Below are 16,628 nucleotides of genomic sequence, written 5' to 3' on the forward strand. Positions count from 1 at the left end.
ATATATATATATATATATATATATATATAAAATGTATATATATATATATATATATATATATAAAATGTATATATATATATATATATATATAAAATGTATATATATATATATATATATATAAAATGTATATATATATATATATATATATAAAATGTATATATATATATATATATATAAAATGTATATATATATATATAAAATGTATATATATATATATATATAAAAAATGTATATATATATATATATATATATATAAAATGTATATATATATATATATATATATATAAAATGTATATATATATATATATATATATATAAAATGTATATATATATATATATATATAAAATGTATATATATATATATAAAATGTATATATATATATATAAAATGTATATATATATATATAAAATGTATATATATATATATATAAAATGTATATATATATATATATATAAAATGTATAAATATATATATATATAAAATGTATATATATATATATATATAAAATGTATATATATATATATATATAAAATGTATATATATATATATAAAATGTATATATATATATATAAAATGTATATATATATATATAAAATGTATATATATATATATAAAATGTATATATATATATAAAATGTATATATATATATATAAAATGTATATATATATATAAAATGTATATATATATATATATATATATATATATAAAATGTATATATATATATAAAATGTATATATATATATAAAATGTATATATATATATAAAATGTATATATATATATAAAATGTATATATATATATAAAATGTATATATATATATATAAAATGTATATATATATATATATATATATATAAAATGTATATATATATATAAAATGTATATATATATATATATATATATATATAAAATGTATATATATATATATATATATATATATAAAATGTATATATATATATATATATATAAAAAATGTGTGTGTGTGTGTGTATATATATATATATACACAGAAAAGCGAAAATGTGTGTATGTTTGTATGCGTGTTTGTTGGTCTGCTATAAACTTTCGACAGACACAACAGAAATTCACAAACTCGGTATCATATTGAAGCCTAATCGTTTGCCCCAAAATATAAAAAAATATGCTAAAAACGTTCATTTTGAACCCTGTAGTCGACAATTTTCGACATGGGGGAGGGCAACAAAAACTGTCCCCCTGTGACGACGACCGGTTCTATGCATGCATCAGATGACGTTATGACCTGATTTACTTTAAATAGTTAAAAAACTGACTAAATTTCATGTACGTCGCGTTAGCTCAGTGGGTTAGCGCGTTGGTTCGTTATCTAAATGTTTTGGGTTCGAATCATAGTGCGAGATGTCTTTTTTTTTTCGATTTTTTAAATTGAAATATTGAACCAGTGTTATTTAAGCCATTTTTCATGTAACGTTCGTTTTTCTGTTTTGCTTTTTTTTTTTTTTTTTTTTTTTTTTTTACTTCGCTTATCCACCCCCGACCACATACCCAAAAACACCCGGGTACGCACCGATTTTTTAAATTTTAATATAGAAACAGGCTTATTTAAGCCATTTTTCATGTGTTCGTTTTTCTGTTTTCTTTTTTCAATTTTTACAATCAACATCGTTCGTTTGCCTTACGTTAGTTTTTTTTTTTTTTTCGATGTTTTGATTACTCCCCTCCCCCCCATTTAAGTTTTGACGTTCGTTTTTAGTTTTTCTTTTTTTACTTCGCTTATAACAAACAAACCTGGTCATTGACCTCATTTGCTGAATAGCTTCCTTCGTCGTCGTAACGCTCGACGGCTTCCATGCGCGCACCTGTCAATTTGGTTCTTACCAATTCAAACATCTTTCAGTAACTCATTCTGGCTGGCTGATTTTATTTTCAAACTTCGCCTCAGGGCTTTGCGTTCAATCCTACCTCCCTCCGTTTCTTTTTTATTTAACACCACACACACCTCCAAACACCTGGGCAACGCCGGGTACCCCCACTAGTCTATAATATAAAGCTGAATGTGTGTGTGTGTGTATGTGTGTCTGGTCACGAATAGGCTCCTATATGGTTGACTATTTTAAAAAACTGAATACATATAATAGATGTATTGAGACACATAATAATAAAATCATGGGGGTGTTCGTTAGTGCCTGACCTCCATAGAATAGAAATATGTCAAAGTTTAACAAGGTTTTTTTAATATAGATCCACAGAATATTGTGATAAGTGTTTCAGTGTGAACAGGTATGGTATAATAAATTATGGGGTTTATCTATTTTATTTTTACTTTCACCATCTTTTGCTTTGGTTTTGATACCCCCAAATTCGAAGCTATCTCTTTACAACCCTTCGTTTTCATAACCTATCATACTTTCATAAATCAAAGTCCATTTTCTGTAGGTTGTTTTTGAACCCAGTCAATGATGGGTACTTTTGCTAGTATATATATAAAATATATAACACACACACACTAGCAAGGCGCGCAGCATTGCCAGGTCATAATATACATTTAAATATGATATTTCAATTCATGCTGATTTTGTATTTATTATATTGGACCTAATATATAGTAATGATTTAAAAAGATTTTAAGAAATGACTAGTGAACCACCACATTTAGTTTTCTTTAAATTTTTACTTTATTACCGGTTTTCTTGGCCTAAAACCCAAACATAAAGCTTTACATGCGTTCAAATAGCTTATATATTAAGTATTATGTTTGTACACCAAAAACTCACAGTTTGGTAGGCCAAATCTTTTAAACATGCATTTTAAAGAAAAAGTTCTAAATTTTAATTTTAGGTGGAAGGAGAGTATATTTGTTTTGTTGTTGTTGTTTAATTATCAAGCAAAAGAACAGAGAGAGAGAAAAAGAGGGAGAGGAGAAGAAAGAGAGAGAAGGAGAGAGTTGAAGAAAAAGTTCAGATACCAACACCATCTCCACTCCTTAAGGATGAGTCTGAGAGTTGACAAGGTCATCTGGTCAAAGAACATTTTGACCCCTTTTAGTTCTGGGTGTCAAGGAACAAAAGTGAATAAAGAAGAGGGGCTGGCAAGTATGGAAGAGAGAGAAGAAAAGGGACATTTTCTTTTAGACACTCACACCAAGGCTGACAGGGGGGGGGGGGAAGAAGTTCATCCAAACTGCAAAAAGGACAATGTCATCAATGTCAGGAGGAACCAGGAGAACCAAAAAAAAATGCATGGAGTGAATAGAGAAAATAACAAAACAGTGGATAAAGACCAAAAGCAGAAATACCAGGGGTTATTAACAGTTGTCCAAAGTGAACAAAATGGTTAAACTTCACATAGAAAAAGATCAAAAACTGCAAGTCCTCTCTATATATCTTTCTCTTGTGCAATGAACCAGTGATTCTGTAATTTGGCCATTTTATTTTCTTATTGCTCATTGCTGTATTTTCAGACATTAGTGTAAGATACCCCTTCCCCATCTTCATAATTTTTTTTTTTTTTTTAATCTAATCTCATAGCGCCTCCTCCCACCATAGTCTATTTTTGTAATAAAATTGATTTAAACTTTACCACTTGTGTTTTCGTTGCTTTCATATGGTGTTTGTCTATTTTACATTTTCTCGATCTTGAAGGAGTCTCCCCCATCCCCACTTGTTGGGCAATATATATGGGACCCAGGGGATATTGTTCACATTTTTTTTTCTTAAATTTTTTTTTTTTAATCATAATATATATATACACACATAAATATATATAAAAAACTTTTGTGTTTACTATAACCTTTTTATGCAAATATTAAGCAAGTACTAATCATTTAGAATATCTGCATGATATAATTACACGTAATAGTTAATCCCATAAGAAAAAAGAAAAAAAAACTAATAGGGAATTAATAAAATGAATGTTTAAAAGAATATGCAAATTATCTAGATCTTTAGCTAATGAATGCACTTCCACAACCCATATAAGAAAGTTGTATTTTCTTTTCAAATAAATAGAAAAAAGGGGTTTTTAATGAATATAAATACACAAAACCCCAAATTTATAGGAGTATTTATATATATATGTGCATATGCACACACATTTTCTTATAATTGTATTTTAATAAATACAAACATAACAATTTAGACCTAAATACTATTAAAACTGTGGATCTTGTTTGTCCCCATGCACCCTGAATGACATCAAGCACGAGGAGGTAGAAGACCTCCTTTATGACATCATAAATGATGAAGCAAAAGAGCATGAGGTCAGCCATTAAAACAAAACTTCTAAATGGATTTGGTAATATATATATATATACATACATACATACATACACACACACATGTTGTAAAGCCTCCTATTATTTTTTAAGTTCAAAAGTTGAAGAGCTACAAAGATGGGAGCAGTACCATTAAAACAAGTGACCTTTTCTGTTCCAGAATTAATTTTTCTACATTCTCAATGCACTTTTGCAAGGAATTCAACGACACAGCTCTGCTTCTGACGCACGTCCATGAGAGGTTTCTTTCTCATACTGTCAATATCTGCAACAGAAGATGAAACTTTTGGGCCATAAATGCATCAGTTCAGTCATCTTAATGGAATTTGAACTCCCCTCTGATCCATTCGGACAGATTACAAATAGACATTACATTTGAAACCTCCCTCATGTGTTATATATATTAGTGATTGTCACTTCTGGACAGAAGACCATCTTTCCCTTGCTTTATTGTTGATTACTCATTCATTTTCATGTATTTTTGAAATATTTTTTTTGTTTTTTTTTTAATTATATACACATATATACACTTACACACACATATACATACATACTCATCAAAACACGTTGATTGCTTGTTTCTATATGTATACAGTGGGTGATATTATGATGTAATTAAAGAACAAATGATTAGAGAGGTGATGGAAAATGTTCGAGGGCAAAAGAGCATAAAAAATGAATGATTATTATCAAGAAATGTATAAATGGATGACGTCATTTTGGCAGCTTTATAGATATACTAGACAACCTGTTACCCATTTGGTTGTTTAGACCCAACTGTGGACAGGTTGAGACAAAGAAAGAAGAGGGGGGGGGGCTAGACGACAGGCTGTCTAGTATTATATATAATTTAAAAGACAAAATCTCGCCTTTTACAACTAAAAGTTTAAGCATAAAATCCCAAGTGAAAAAAAAAAAAAACAAAAAAAAAACACTAATTAGGAGTTTTGAATTTGGTCCAAGTTGTAAAAATTTATAAAGATTTGAATCTTGGTTATTTTGTGTAATTAGCACAAATAGGCAGAGTTGATTAGGCTCAAAGTGCTATAGCAAATTAGGATCGAAAGAGGTAGCTTTCACGAATCACAAAGCCGCCTAGGGCTTATTTGTTGTCCACGTACATAGACAAGATTATGGGAGATTTAAATAATACAAGAGAGTATCGCCTGATGCAGTCTATACACCAAGTGGCCATTAAGAGAGAATGCCTCAATTAAAATAAGTCAAGAATGGAGAAAGACAGAGTATTTCAGTGCTTTCTTTTTCTACGGAAGTCTACAAGACATAGAAAGGAGGAAAACTAATTATAAAATGAAAGGCTCCAAAGAAATTTAACTTTGCATAATCTAATATATTTATAAAAGTGTGTGTGAGGGCACTATCTCAACCTATATACTCAACGAATTTTTGATCTACAGACTTGAAAATTGGTATATAGAGTGGAAAACTTTTTAATCTGTTTTCATTTGAGAGGGGAAGGCTGCTAAGGAGTCTAAATTGATACTGGGGAGGTATAATCGCATTTTTATGTTTTGTGACTGGGCATGCACAAATCATTCACATTATGTTAAGAATAAGTACGTTTGAAAACAAAAGATGGTGTTAAGATGGCCTTATGATTATCATACTTAATTCACTGTCTTTAGGTCTTGGCTTGAATATATATATATATATATATATATATATTTTTACTTACAAGAAATGAACTATTCAGAAAAAACAATACTTGCATGCAAATGTTTTTTTTTTTTCTCCATTATATTTTACTTCATTTCTTTAAGAGGAATTTACCATTATATTTAATACCGGGCAACACTGGGTACATCTAGTTTTGTGTGTGTGTGTGTATATATATGAGTAAATTGTAAATGGTAAAAAAAAAAAAAAAAACGAAATGCTCAATACTGCTGTTGAGCAAAATGTTTTTTTTTACTGTTTTTAATCTGCTTGGTTACACATGTTTTGATTACTGAATCTAACCTCACTGCTCAATGACTTTACAATTAACTGCTATTGCTGTTTTTTTTTTTTTTTTTTTTTTTATTAGAGTCTGTATATCTAATTTCTCTTTTTCTCACTATAAATATTTATTTCTGTGAAGTCTGATGAAATTATTGGATCGTTAATACAATTCCGTAATGGAAACGTGTAACCAAGTGGATTAGAAACGGTAATAAAAACATATATATATGAGCATCCAATAACTGAAAAAGGCTAAAATCAAGATGAATCTCCTCCCATACTTCAATTTCCCTACCTAGTAGGTGTGGGAGGGCCGCATGCATTCCCATCTAATATCCCACCTCAATGTGAAATTTAAAGTAAAATGACCCCTCCTCCACTTTTGAAGTAGTAATTTTAGATTATTAGCACAGATTAAAAAAAAAAAAAAAAAAAAAAAAAAAAGTGTAGCAAAACTTTTTTTTTTTTTTTTTAAAGAAATTTTTTTCTTTCCTTTGGAGGAGGTAGTATATATAAGTCACTCACCCTAGTACTAATCCTAAGTCTAAATTGCAAGCCCATCCTCTAAAAGAACCTTTAACTCTACAGCAGATCAAATGCAGGTAAATAAATATGAGCAGCACAAGTAGAGGAAGAAATGGATGACAAAAGAAAATTAAACTAGTAATAAAGTGCTCTTACAAAATCATGCTGCACACAAAGATGTTCTTTTACATATATAGAACAAATCCCACAGTTATGCCTTTTAATTTTACAAACCCTCTACAACAAATGTCAGTACAAAATCATCTTCCTGAATTTATTTTTTTTTTTTTTTTAACACTCTTCTGAAATTTTGTTCAAGAAAAAAAAATTACTTATATTCAAAAGATAAAAAAATAAACAATAAAAAGATTATAAAAATAATAAATAAACAGAAATAAATAGAAAAGATAAAAGATAAATAAAAAAAATAAACAATTTTGAAGGATCATCAATCAAGGTTCGAGTTACTATGATAAATCCGTTTTTCGCTTTTAACTCCTCAACCTTGACCTGTTTGACCCTTAAAACATGGCTGTAACATTTTCTTTTCCAACCAATGCTGAATTGTAAGTTCTTGGAAAACAAATGTGAACCAAAGAATTTAAGGAACAGCCGTTTCATTCTGTGATCTTGCTGATTCACATCCATCTATATCTGGTGCGAGAAAATGCATAAGCACAACCGATTCTTGCAGCTGTTCCTAGTCACCTGTTTTCTGTTCTGAGGGATGTTTATGTGCTTTGTTACAAGGCAGAGTTATAATGATGATGATGATGATGTCTGGCAGGATGACTACGATTATCATATCATGGAATTACTATAATTTTTTGACATTAAATATGAAGCTGAAATAAATTTGGTTCTATTTTTCAAGAAAATTAAAAACCTAAAGGAATAGGTTTTTGAGCAATGAGAGCAAATCATTAGAAATAAATGCCACAAAATCTATCATAGTAGCCCCAGTTGATAGCATATATTCAACAGAAGATATAATTTTACTCAAAGTTACCCTCCCCCACCAGCACACACTCCTATTAAAGCACATGTTAAATGGACAATCATGTATATGGAGATTAAATATGGAAAGTGAAATAAATTACTTATTTTAATATTTTAAGTTAAAGACTAGAGTTTAAATTAAAATTATACACACAAAAAAAATGAATATATTAAAATTTAACAAAAAAAAAAAAAAAAAGGAACGTTAACGTTTACAAATCTATAAATTTAATTTATTTAAAAAAAAAACTTATAAAAAAGAAATCTTATTTTAAAGACATTCATTTATTAACAATTTAGTTTTAATGACTAAATGATACCATAATAAAAATAACTTGATGTGCAATTTAAAAAATAAAATAAAAATATATTGTAAAAGAATAAAATGTGTGTGTATATATATATATCTGCAATTAAACTCAAATTTTTTATTCGACAAAAAATAAAATTTAAAGATTTTCCTTTAATCCATGGATTTTCAATAAATGGCTCATATCAGAGGAAATGCTTTTTATAGGGAGTCAAATGTTGCTATTTAACATAAAAAAGTAAAAACTAAAGTTTGCACGAAAAACCTTTATAATAGTGTTCTTTCTCATATATTGAGCTTTTTTATCTGATTGGGATTGTCTTATGTTATACTAATTTATATGTACATTAATTTTGCTGTATTATACAATCTATAATCTCAAAGTATTTTAACATTTTAGCATATATACATATAAACATTTTATTTACTACTAAAGAGATTATATATTTAATTTTTTTTTTTTTACATAGGCATCACCACTTATCAAGGCCAAGAGACCACTCGAGGATAAAGGTTAAATTTAATCTGTCGCAAACAATGTTTTTTTTCAATTGTATTTAAAAACAGGCTTCTTAGATTCAAATTGGAGTTTATTTTAAAAAAATTAGAATAAAGATTTCTGCACAATACCAAGTAGATAGAGCTAGTCATTATAGAAAATATAAAACTGCCACCCAAGAGATTCTATTTTAAAAAAAATGAACTCCAATTAGAATCTAAGAAACCCGTTTTAAATACAATGAGAAAACATTGTTTACAATAGATTAAATTAATCTCTTTAGCAGTAAAGTTTTTTTTTTTTTTTTTTTTACTTTTTGACAAAAATAAAAAAAAAAGTTCAGTAGTTCAATGATATAATCATACAATGATTGAATTAATTGATGTCCAAGTTTTATAGTATTGTTTTTTTTTTTTGTTTTTTTTTATAGCAATAGCAAAACCACGGGAAACTTATTTTATGCTTAAATATAATTTAAAGTCTTTAAACGTAAACCAGTTTCAGAATTGGAAAATAGCAACCCAAAACGAAAAGGTTAATTGAATATCGCATTTCAGTATTAGTTTTACAAATAAAGATTATTTTAACAGAGTTGAGTCACTTTCACAAGCAGAGGGGACGGGATCAGAACCGTAAAAAAAGTGAGTGGGAGATGAAAAATTAGTTGGAAAGCATTCAGCATTTTGTTAGTACATAGCATCGTGCAGAAAGTTTGAAGAGGAAAACTTAAAAAAATAAATTTAAAATAAAAAAAAAATAAAATTTAAAAATAAATTTAAAAATCATTTTTTCTTTAATAATTAAACCAAAAATTAAGCAAAAAGAATTAAATAGAAAATTAAAAAAAAAAATTTAAATTAAATTAAAAAAAAAAAAAAAAAAAATGAAAAACATTTTTAACAAAAACAAAAAAAAAACTTACATGCTTTGTTTGTATTAGTAATATTGTTGAACTCCTCCAATATTTTACCTGCTTGGGCATCAAACTGAGACTGGCATTGGTCCTTTGTCCTCAATTCTAAGGGGGGTAAAAAATAATAACCTAACCAACATAATGGAAGAAGAGAGAACAGCAAAAGATTCTTGAATGAGAAAATGATTCAAGAATCACATCTTGATAATTAAAGCCAATAGATTCATCTGGCTTTTCCTCATTACTTTTTAGCATGGAATAGAGTTAAAAAGGTTGCCAAATTTTATATACTCCTTCTGTTGAACCTCTCATGTGATAATTAAGAGTGTGTGTGTGTGTGTGTATATATATATATATATATATATATATATATATATATATAGATGCGCGCGCACACACACACACACTTTATGTAATTATCTTGAATAAACTAAAAGCACCATGCAAATTACTTTTAATTCTACATGACTATATTCTCAACTTTTACAAACTTTACTTTTAGTTATTTTTTACTTTTAACAGTTCAGCCAATGTAACCTCCCACCTTCTTCAGGAGAATCTTTTCAAACCCCTGAATTTTCAAATCAAACTTGGAAATCTATGCAAAATTTCAAACTGAACTATATTTAATCCATGGGTATAGATTTTTCTCATTCATCAAGTATGATTGGGTACAAGTGAGAAATAATTTATTCTTGGTACCTAATGAGGAGGTCAAAGTTCACCAATTAAGAAAACCTAAAAAAAAAAATATAAATAAATAAAACTTTAATAATAATTATATAGATTATATAGACTTTTTGTTATAGCCAAAAGGTAATTGGCCAAAAATGAGTACTTTATGCCAAATTGATGGTTGAATATGATAAAATTTGTATTCAGTTTTACATTAAATACTAATCCCTATTATTCCTTCGAACAGACATCATAATATTTAGTTCGCTGCACCTTATTATAAAGGTCCATGCAAAATTTAAGCCAGGTTGGCCAAGTAGTTTCTGAGAAAAAGTGGAATGGGCACACAAAGAAATATAGAATAGATAGCTATAAACATTTATCAGGTAGTAACAGTAATACTGCACATTTAAAACAAGATTAGGTTTGAAACAACAAATATTCCTACTAGAATTGGTCATATTGCACAACGGAACAAGGCTGTGATAATCAGTTCTCAGTCTTCTGGATGGTGAAGGTTCAATTCTCACAAGTGATATTGAAAATAAATAAAACTTATTACTTAACACTTTTACTTGGTCATGGCTGATGAAACAAAGTCTATTCTTGTGCCTTAAATAAAGGATTCCATTGTAAATTCTGTATAGATTCCAGTTTAAAACAGTGCACTAAAAAGGTCAGAGGTTACCTTGGCCAAAACGTCAGAATAATATTTAAGATGAGAATGGCAGTCCATATAATATATTATATATAAGATTAAAAAAAAATTAAATGAAATAAGTTAAAATAAAGCTTATTTCCATTTTTATCTAATTCTCAATTCTAACCATCCAACATATTTCTATATTGTTAGTAGCCTTCTACAAACTTTCTGTTTAATACATATATTTTATATAAATTTCTTAAAAGTTTGCACAAAGGTTTATTGTAGCAACTCAAATACTGAAGAATATGATATAATCCTCATTCATGTAAATATACATTTTTATGGTATACAAAATTTACCAAAGCATTTGTAAAAGCCTTTTTGTCAATTGTGTATACAATAAATATGTATACAAGAATGAGCAGAAACAATTGTTTGAAGAAACTTTCTTTAATAAACTATGATATATCACATTTTAAAAACAAAAAGAAACTATATTATTCAACTCATCAAATCAATTCAACAATTTTGTACCACTAAAAGACTTTTCAATTATAAACATCATAACAATTAAAAGAATTTGAATTAAAAGACTTATTTTGCTTGACAAATCTCATTTTTGTATCTGAAGATATGATTCTACAATTAAATCGATCTAGTTTGATTTAAACAAATTCTTAAGTTTTTATTTGCAAAAATAATTTTTTAACTTTATTTTAGTTTAAATTGAATAAGATGTTTAAAATAAAACATTTAACCAGATACAAAAAAAAATACTATGAAATTTTCAATTTAAGTAGGTCAGTAAGATACTGCAAGCATTAATGGCCACAAATATAAACTTGTATAACAAATAAAGAAAGACGATAGATAAGAGTATTTTCCTTTCTTGCTATAAAACATTAGTTAAATTAGTATTTAATAATTTAAAAAGAAGTCATTGTGTTCTGTAATACAGGCCATTTCATGGTATAGGCAGAAGCATGACTGGGACAAATGTTTGATTTTCAGAGTTTGGAAAGAAATTAAATAAACTATTTTAGATTTAACGGTTGAAAAGACCAAACAAGCGCAAAATTGATTTTTATAAATATATCTATCTATTAAAATTAAATAAATTATTTTTTCAAATGGTAAAATATTTTTTTGTCAGGAAATACAGACAGTTTTTTTTTTTCGTCATGTTATAGTACGTTCTCAGAGGTTGGAAATTGAGGCTGAATGAGATTTAAATGTCTGATAATGGTGGGAATGTTGGTCAAATGCATGGGTCAGTAATAGGAAATCTGTTTGACCAACGTTCACACCTTTATCAGACATCTAAATCTCATTCAACTTCAATTTCCAACCTCTGATGACATTAAAAATTTAATAAATAGAAATGTTTATTGAAATCAAGTTTTCATTTGTCTGCTCTTTTCAACTGTCAAACTTTAAATTCTTAATATGGAGTGCTTTTTTAGACTGGTTTTTCTATTCTATAGAAACTATATTGGACGATACATCAAATAACCGCCTAACTAATACTTGGAGATAATATTTGTTGAAAGATCAACAAATGAAAGTGGCTGACATCTTTTACCAGACATTTTAATTACCTCTTTGTTTTGTTTAATACGTATCAGCTTCCGCAATAGCATATGTATTTCCACATATTTATCTAATCCTCAAGCCATTCTATACATTTTCAAATATAATTGACTTAATTTATGACAAAACTATCTGAAGATCAAACATTTGTCAATAAGTTCAATAAACTTTCAGTCATTCTTCTCAGCTGCAAAATGAAGTGGCCTGCAGTATAGAACACCTTGGAAGGAGTTCAATCCAAACTAAAGCTTTACTTGGCATACTACCTCATATAGCTTCATAGATAAAACTAAATAGATGTTTTTTTTAATAGAATTTGAATAGATAAGTGCAAGGTTAGTGATGGAAAAATGGTTTGAAGAAACAAGAGAAATTGCAAATTATTTAAAATATTTATAGATATATTTAATAGTAAACATCTAATAAAAAAGATAGAAAAGGTGGATTCTTTAATGAAAGAAAATAAGACTGTACATTTGAGCAAGTTGATTTTTCAAAAATCAAATATGTCTATGTCAATAAAGTTAAATATCAGAACATGCTCATTTTTTTAAAATATTTCTTGTATAAATGTAAGCATCTTTGAAAATACAAGTGCAGAGTTTCTGAAAATCTGTGTTAGTGCCTGTGCAGTTTAAAGACCATGTTATTTTCTTTAGATTGGATTTTTCAATTTTTACAACATTGTGTTTATCAAATTGTTAGATGAAAATACAGAATAGATAAAAAGCCCCTCCCCACATTAAGAATGGCTTTTTAAATAAGGTTATGATTTCAGAATGTTCCATAAACAGTATAAGTACCAGTGAGTCAATGGAGAATTAGTCCTGGATATGTGCCTAAAATTTGTAAAAAGAATACTCCCAAAATGTTGAGGTTATTAAAAAACAATTGTCATTGTTTTCCTAGGACTTATTAAACGATTTTTAAAATGAATTGCTCAAAAATTGGTACCAATTAGAAATATAGTTTTTGCTGTTAGTAATCGGTAGGGCTAGGACAACAGCATATTCTTTTCATTGTTTTGACTCTTGTGTATCCGTTAATATGTTATGAGCTTTTATATAGTGATGTGGTTCTCTTGATTAACTGTGTCGGATATATACTCTAGAGCCAAAGCAATGAAAAGAATATGCTGTTGTCATAGCCCTAGTAATCACCATTGACAAATACCCAACCATTCCCGTGAGAACATTTATTCTTCTGTTTTCAAATTGAAAAAAATAATCGACCTACCCTATTGAGCATATAAGATTTATTTCAAACTTGTAAAATAAAAAAAAAAAAAAGTTTCTAGTATAAATTAATCTTTTAAAGTATTTCAGATATCACCTCCAACCACCACATGGATACACTTTTCCCCAGTCTGAACCTCTATATAAAATTTCATCAGAAATATTGAAACCATTTCTAAATTTTACTTTGAATCAAACGAACTATTCACACAATTCTCGGAGAAATGACTCAACTATCATCTTCTGCTATGTTGAAACTCTGGCTCATAATGTCATCACATTTTGTTAATCTGACGACTCACAAATAGAAACGGGTTGGAGTAATGGGAGGTTAGATGGTAACAGAATTCATATAAGCTACATTTCATTTGTTTAAAATTATTAATATTCAGCTTTTTTTTTTTTTTTTTCCACCATAATATTTACTCAAATCATCTGATTAAATTTAATCTAGCAGAAAATTAAATAAATTAAGCAAAAATAAATAAATAAATAAAATGAAAAAAAAAAAATTTTAAAGCAACATTTGAATTGTCGACTGAATCACTTGAATAAAAAACTTGGAAGTAGAAGGTAATGAGACTAAATGATCGAATTTGACTCAGATTTTTACTCATAAATATTGTCATTTAAGTGGTTAATAATTCTTTTTAATAGCAATGAGGCTGAAAATTTAATTCGCTTATGGTTGCTCACTTTAAAGGATCATCAAAATCATTAAAAAAAAATCAAAAAAGAAAAAAGGAATTTCAATCTACTACAGTAGATTGAAATTCCTTTTTTCTTTTTTAGATAACTGAAACAAAAAAATTTAAACTGTTTCTAATAATTTAAATCCAACTTTTAGAGATTTCACTAGTTTTATAAAATTCTAAAATATTTGCTTTCATTTTTAATTTCTTCCATATTTTTAGCATATTGAAAACTGGAAAAATAAAAATCAATGAAATTGCAAAATTGAGACAAAAATGTTAGAATTGGTTTAGGAAAAAAAAAAAAACAAACATTCTAATTCTATGGAAGTACCAAAGATATTTTCAAACTAAAAAATCAAACAAAAAGAAATTTCAATATTGAAAAAATTGTCTGCTTTTCTAACAGGTTAAAGGGCCTAATAATGTGTATAAATAAAACAGATGTATTGCATATGAAAATATTTAAATTTAAATATTTAAAACTCTTAAACTACTGGTCATATAAGACTGAAATTGACAGGAAATAGTAATCATACATTAAGGATGGTTTATAACAAGTAAAATCTTTGTTTGGATAGAAAAATAATGTGTACAGAAATGTCGGCTAGTTGGAATGCAAAATATTTATTTTAACTTGCCAACATATCGATTCATAGTTCTAAGTGGTTGAATTTTAAATCTTCCTAATCTGATTGCTCAAACAGTAGGGAATGTGGCTGGAGGACTAAATGCTTCAGTTTCGATTCTAGCTGATGGGACCAAAGTCAATTTTTTTTTTTTTTACTTTTGAAATGAGGATTGATAATTTGAATCATTTGCTCTTATCTTGGATGAGATTCTCAAAATGTTTTGGCTAATATATAACCTTTGACCTTCATATGCGATTTTGTTGAACTTAGAAATCTGTCTTGAATGGCACACTTTATTTAATCCATAGAGGTAGATTGTCTCTTTTCCTTTGCACCATGGCTAAAATTGCAAAGTAGTGATCAGTTCTAAGTGACTCATCTGGGAGGTTGATAGTTCAATCCTCAGTATGGGCACAAATACTAAAATCCAATTCTCAATTACTTAAGACTTCTACCTAGTCATGGCTGATGAATTGAGAACAAGCTACCCCTGTGGATTAAATGCATTCTAAATTCCGTACAGATTTCCAGAGTTCGACAAGATGTACCTGAAAAAGGTCGGAGGTTATATTGGCCAAATGTTCTTAGAATAACATTCACAATGAGAATAGTAGTCCAAATAATACAAATTAAAATAATTATGCTTGAATTAAAAAAAAAAAAAAAAAAAAAAAAAACCCATTTAAACATATTACATATTTTCTAAACCAACAGAATTTCATTTTATTGACTCAATTTAGTAATACTTTTATTAAATAAAACCTAATTCCACAAACAGAAAATTTGTAATAATGAAAATTCTATGCGACCAAAATTTTTTTATTTCATTAATTGAAATTACGGTCAATGTGCACTGGTTGTCCAACCTACAAAAAGATGCTTATTCCAAAAACTGTTCTTAACATGGGGAGGTTGAAAATAAGAAAATGCCTTTCAGAACACTCACCCCACAACCTCCCCATATTAATGACTTTCGGAATAAACACCCTTCAACCTCCACATGTTAAGAACGTCTTTCGGAATAAACACCCTTTGCAGGTTGGACAACTAGTGCACATTGACCCAAATTACTTTGTCTTATACATGGCATTACTTTTCTTTTATATACATTTTAGGAAGGCGACAAAATACTATCAATTTAGAGTTCAAACAAATTTATTAAAGAATGTCACAGAATACTATCCTTACTTACATGTGATATTATCCCCCCCAACCCCTTTCTGATCTGGACAGCATCAGGTAACCTTGCTAGTTATTCATAAAATCATCTTTAGATGAATGATGAAAAAAAAAAAAAAAAAAAAAAAAAAAAAAAAAAAAAATGAAAGAATTTTTCTAGATAATAGATTTGATGATAGAATCCCCCGGTAGAGCAAACTATTTTTTCACATGTACTTTTTATACAGTACAAAATGTTTCAGAATTTTTAAATTAGGACTGATTATTTGGATTACTGTTCTCATCTTAGAAACACTACATGTCTAAAATGAGAATAGGTTTAATGTCAGAAATTGTACTGTGAAATGTGACTCGCACTAGTCCTTCCTCCTTTCATGCTTCTAAACTCCCTTAACACCACTCTTCAAGGTTTGAAGGTTAATTAAGGCAAGAGATTTAACCGCCATTCTTATATTAGAGGCAGTTGCTGTCCTCACACATAAGATAACTCATTTATATCTTCTTAAATTCTTTATGGTGG

The 16,628-nt window shown here is 27.9% G+C and overlaps 1 protein-coding gene across 4 annotated transcripts in view; it reads right to left on the reverse strand.

Moving 5' to 3' along the window:
* Nucleotides 1-16,628, reverse strand: part of LOC145252725 (CCR4-NOT transcription complex subunit 6-like) — a 268,803-nt gene that overhangs the window by 122,829 nt on the left and 129,346 nt on the right. For 2 of the 4 annotated variants that reach the window (XM_080112579.1, XM_080112576.1), the window contains exon 5: nucleotides 9,469-9,564. The exons of 1 other annotated variant lie outside the window; for it this stretch is intronic. In XM_080112579.1, the coding sequence (XP_079968705.1) occupies nucleotides 9,469-9,564 (96 nt within the window). The remainder of the gene's footprint in view (nucleotides 1-9,468; nucleotides 9,565-16,628) is intronic. One more of the 4 variants, XM_080112577.1, reaches the window with a different exon arrangement.

The sequence above is a fragment of the Euprymna scolopes genome, chromosome 29 (genome assembly GCF_053919585.1).
Source record: "Euprymna scolopes isolate OS-2025 chromosome 29, ASM5391958v1, whole genome shotgun sequence".
NCBI classification, from domain to species: domain Eukaryota; kingdom Metazoa; phylum Mollusca; class Cephalopoda; order Sepiida; family Sepiolidae; genus Euprymna; species Euprymna scolopes.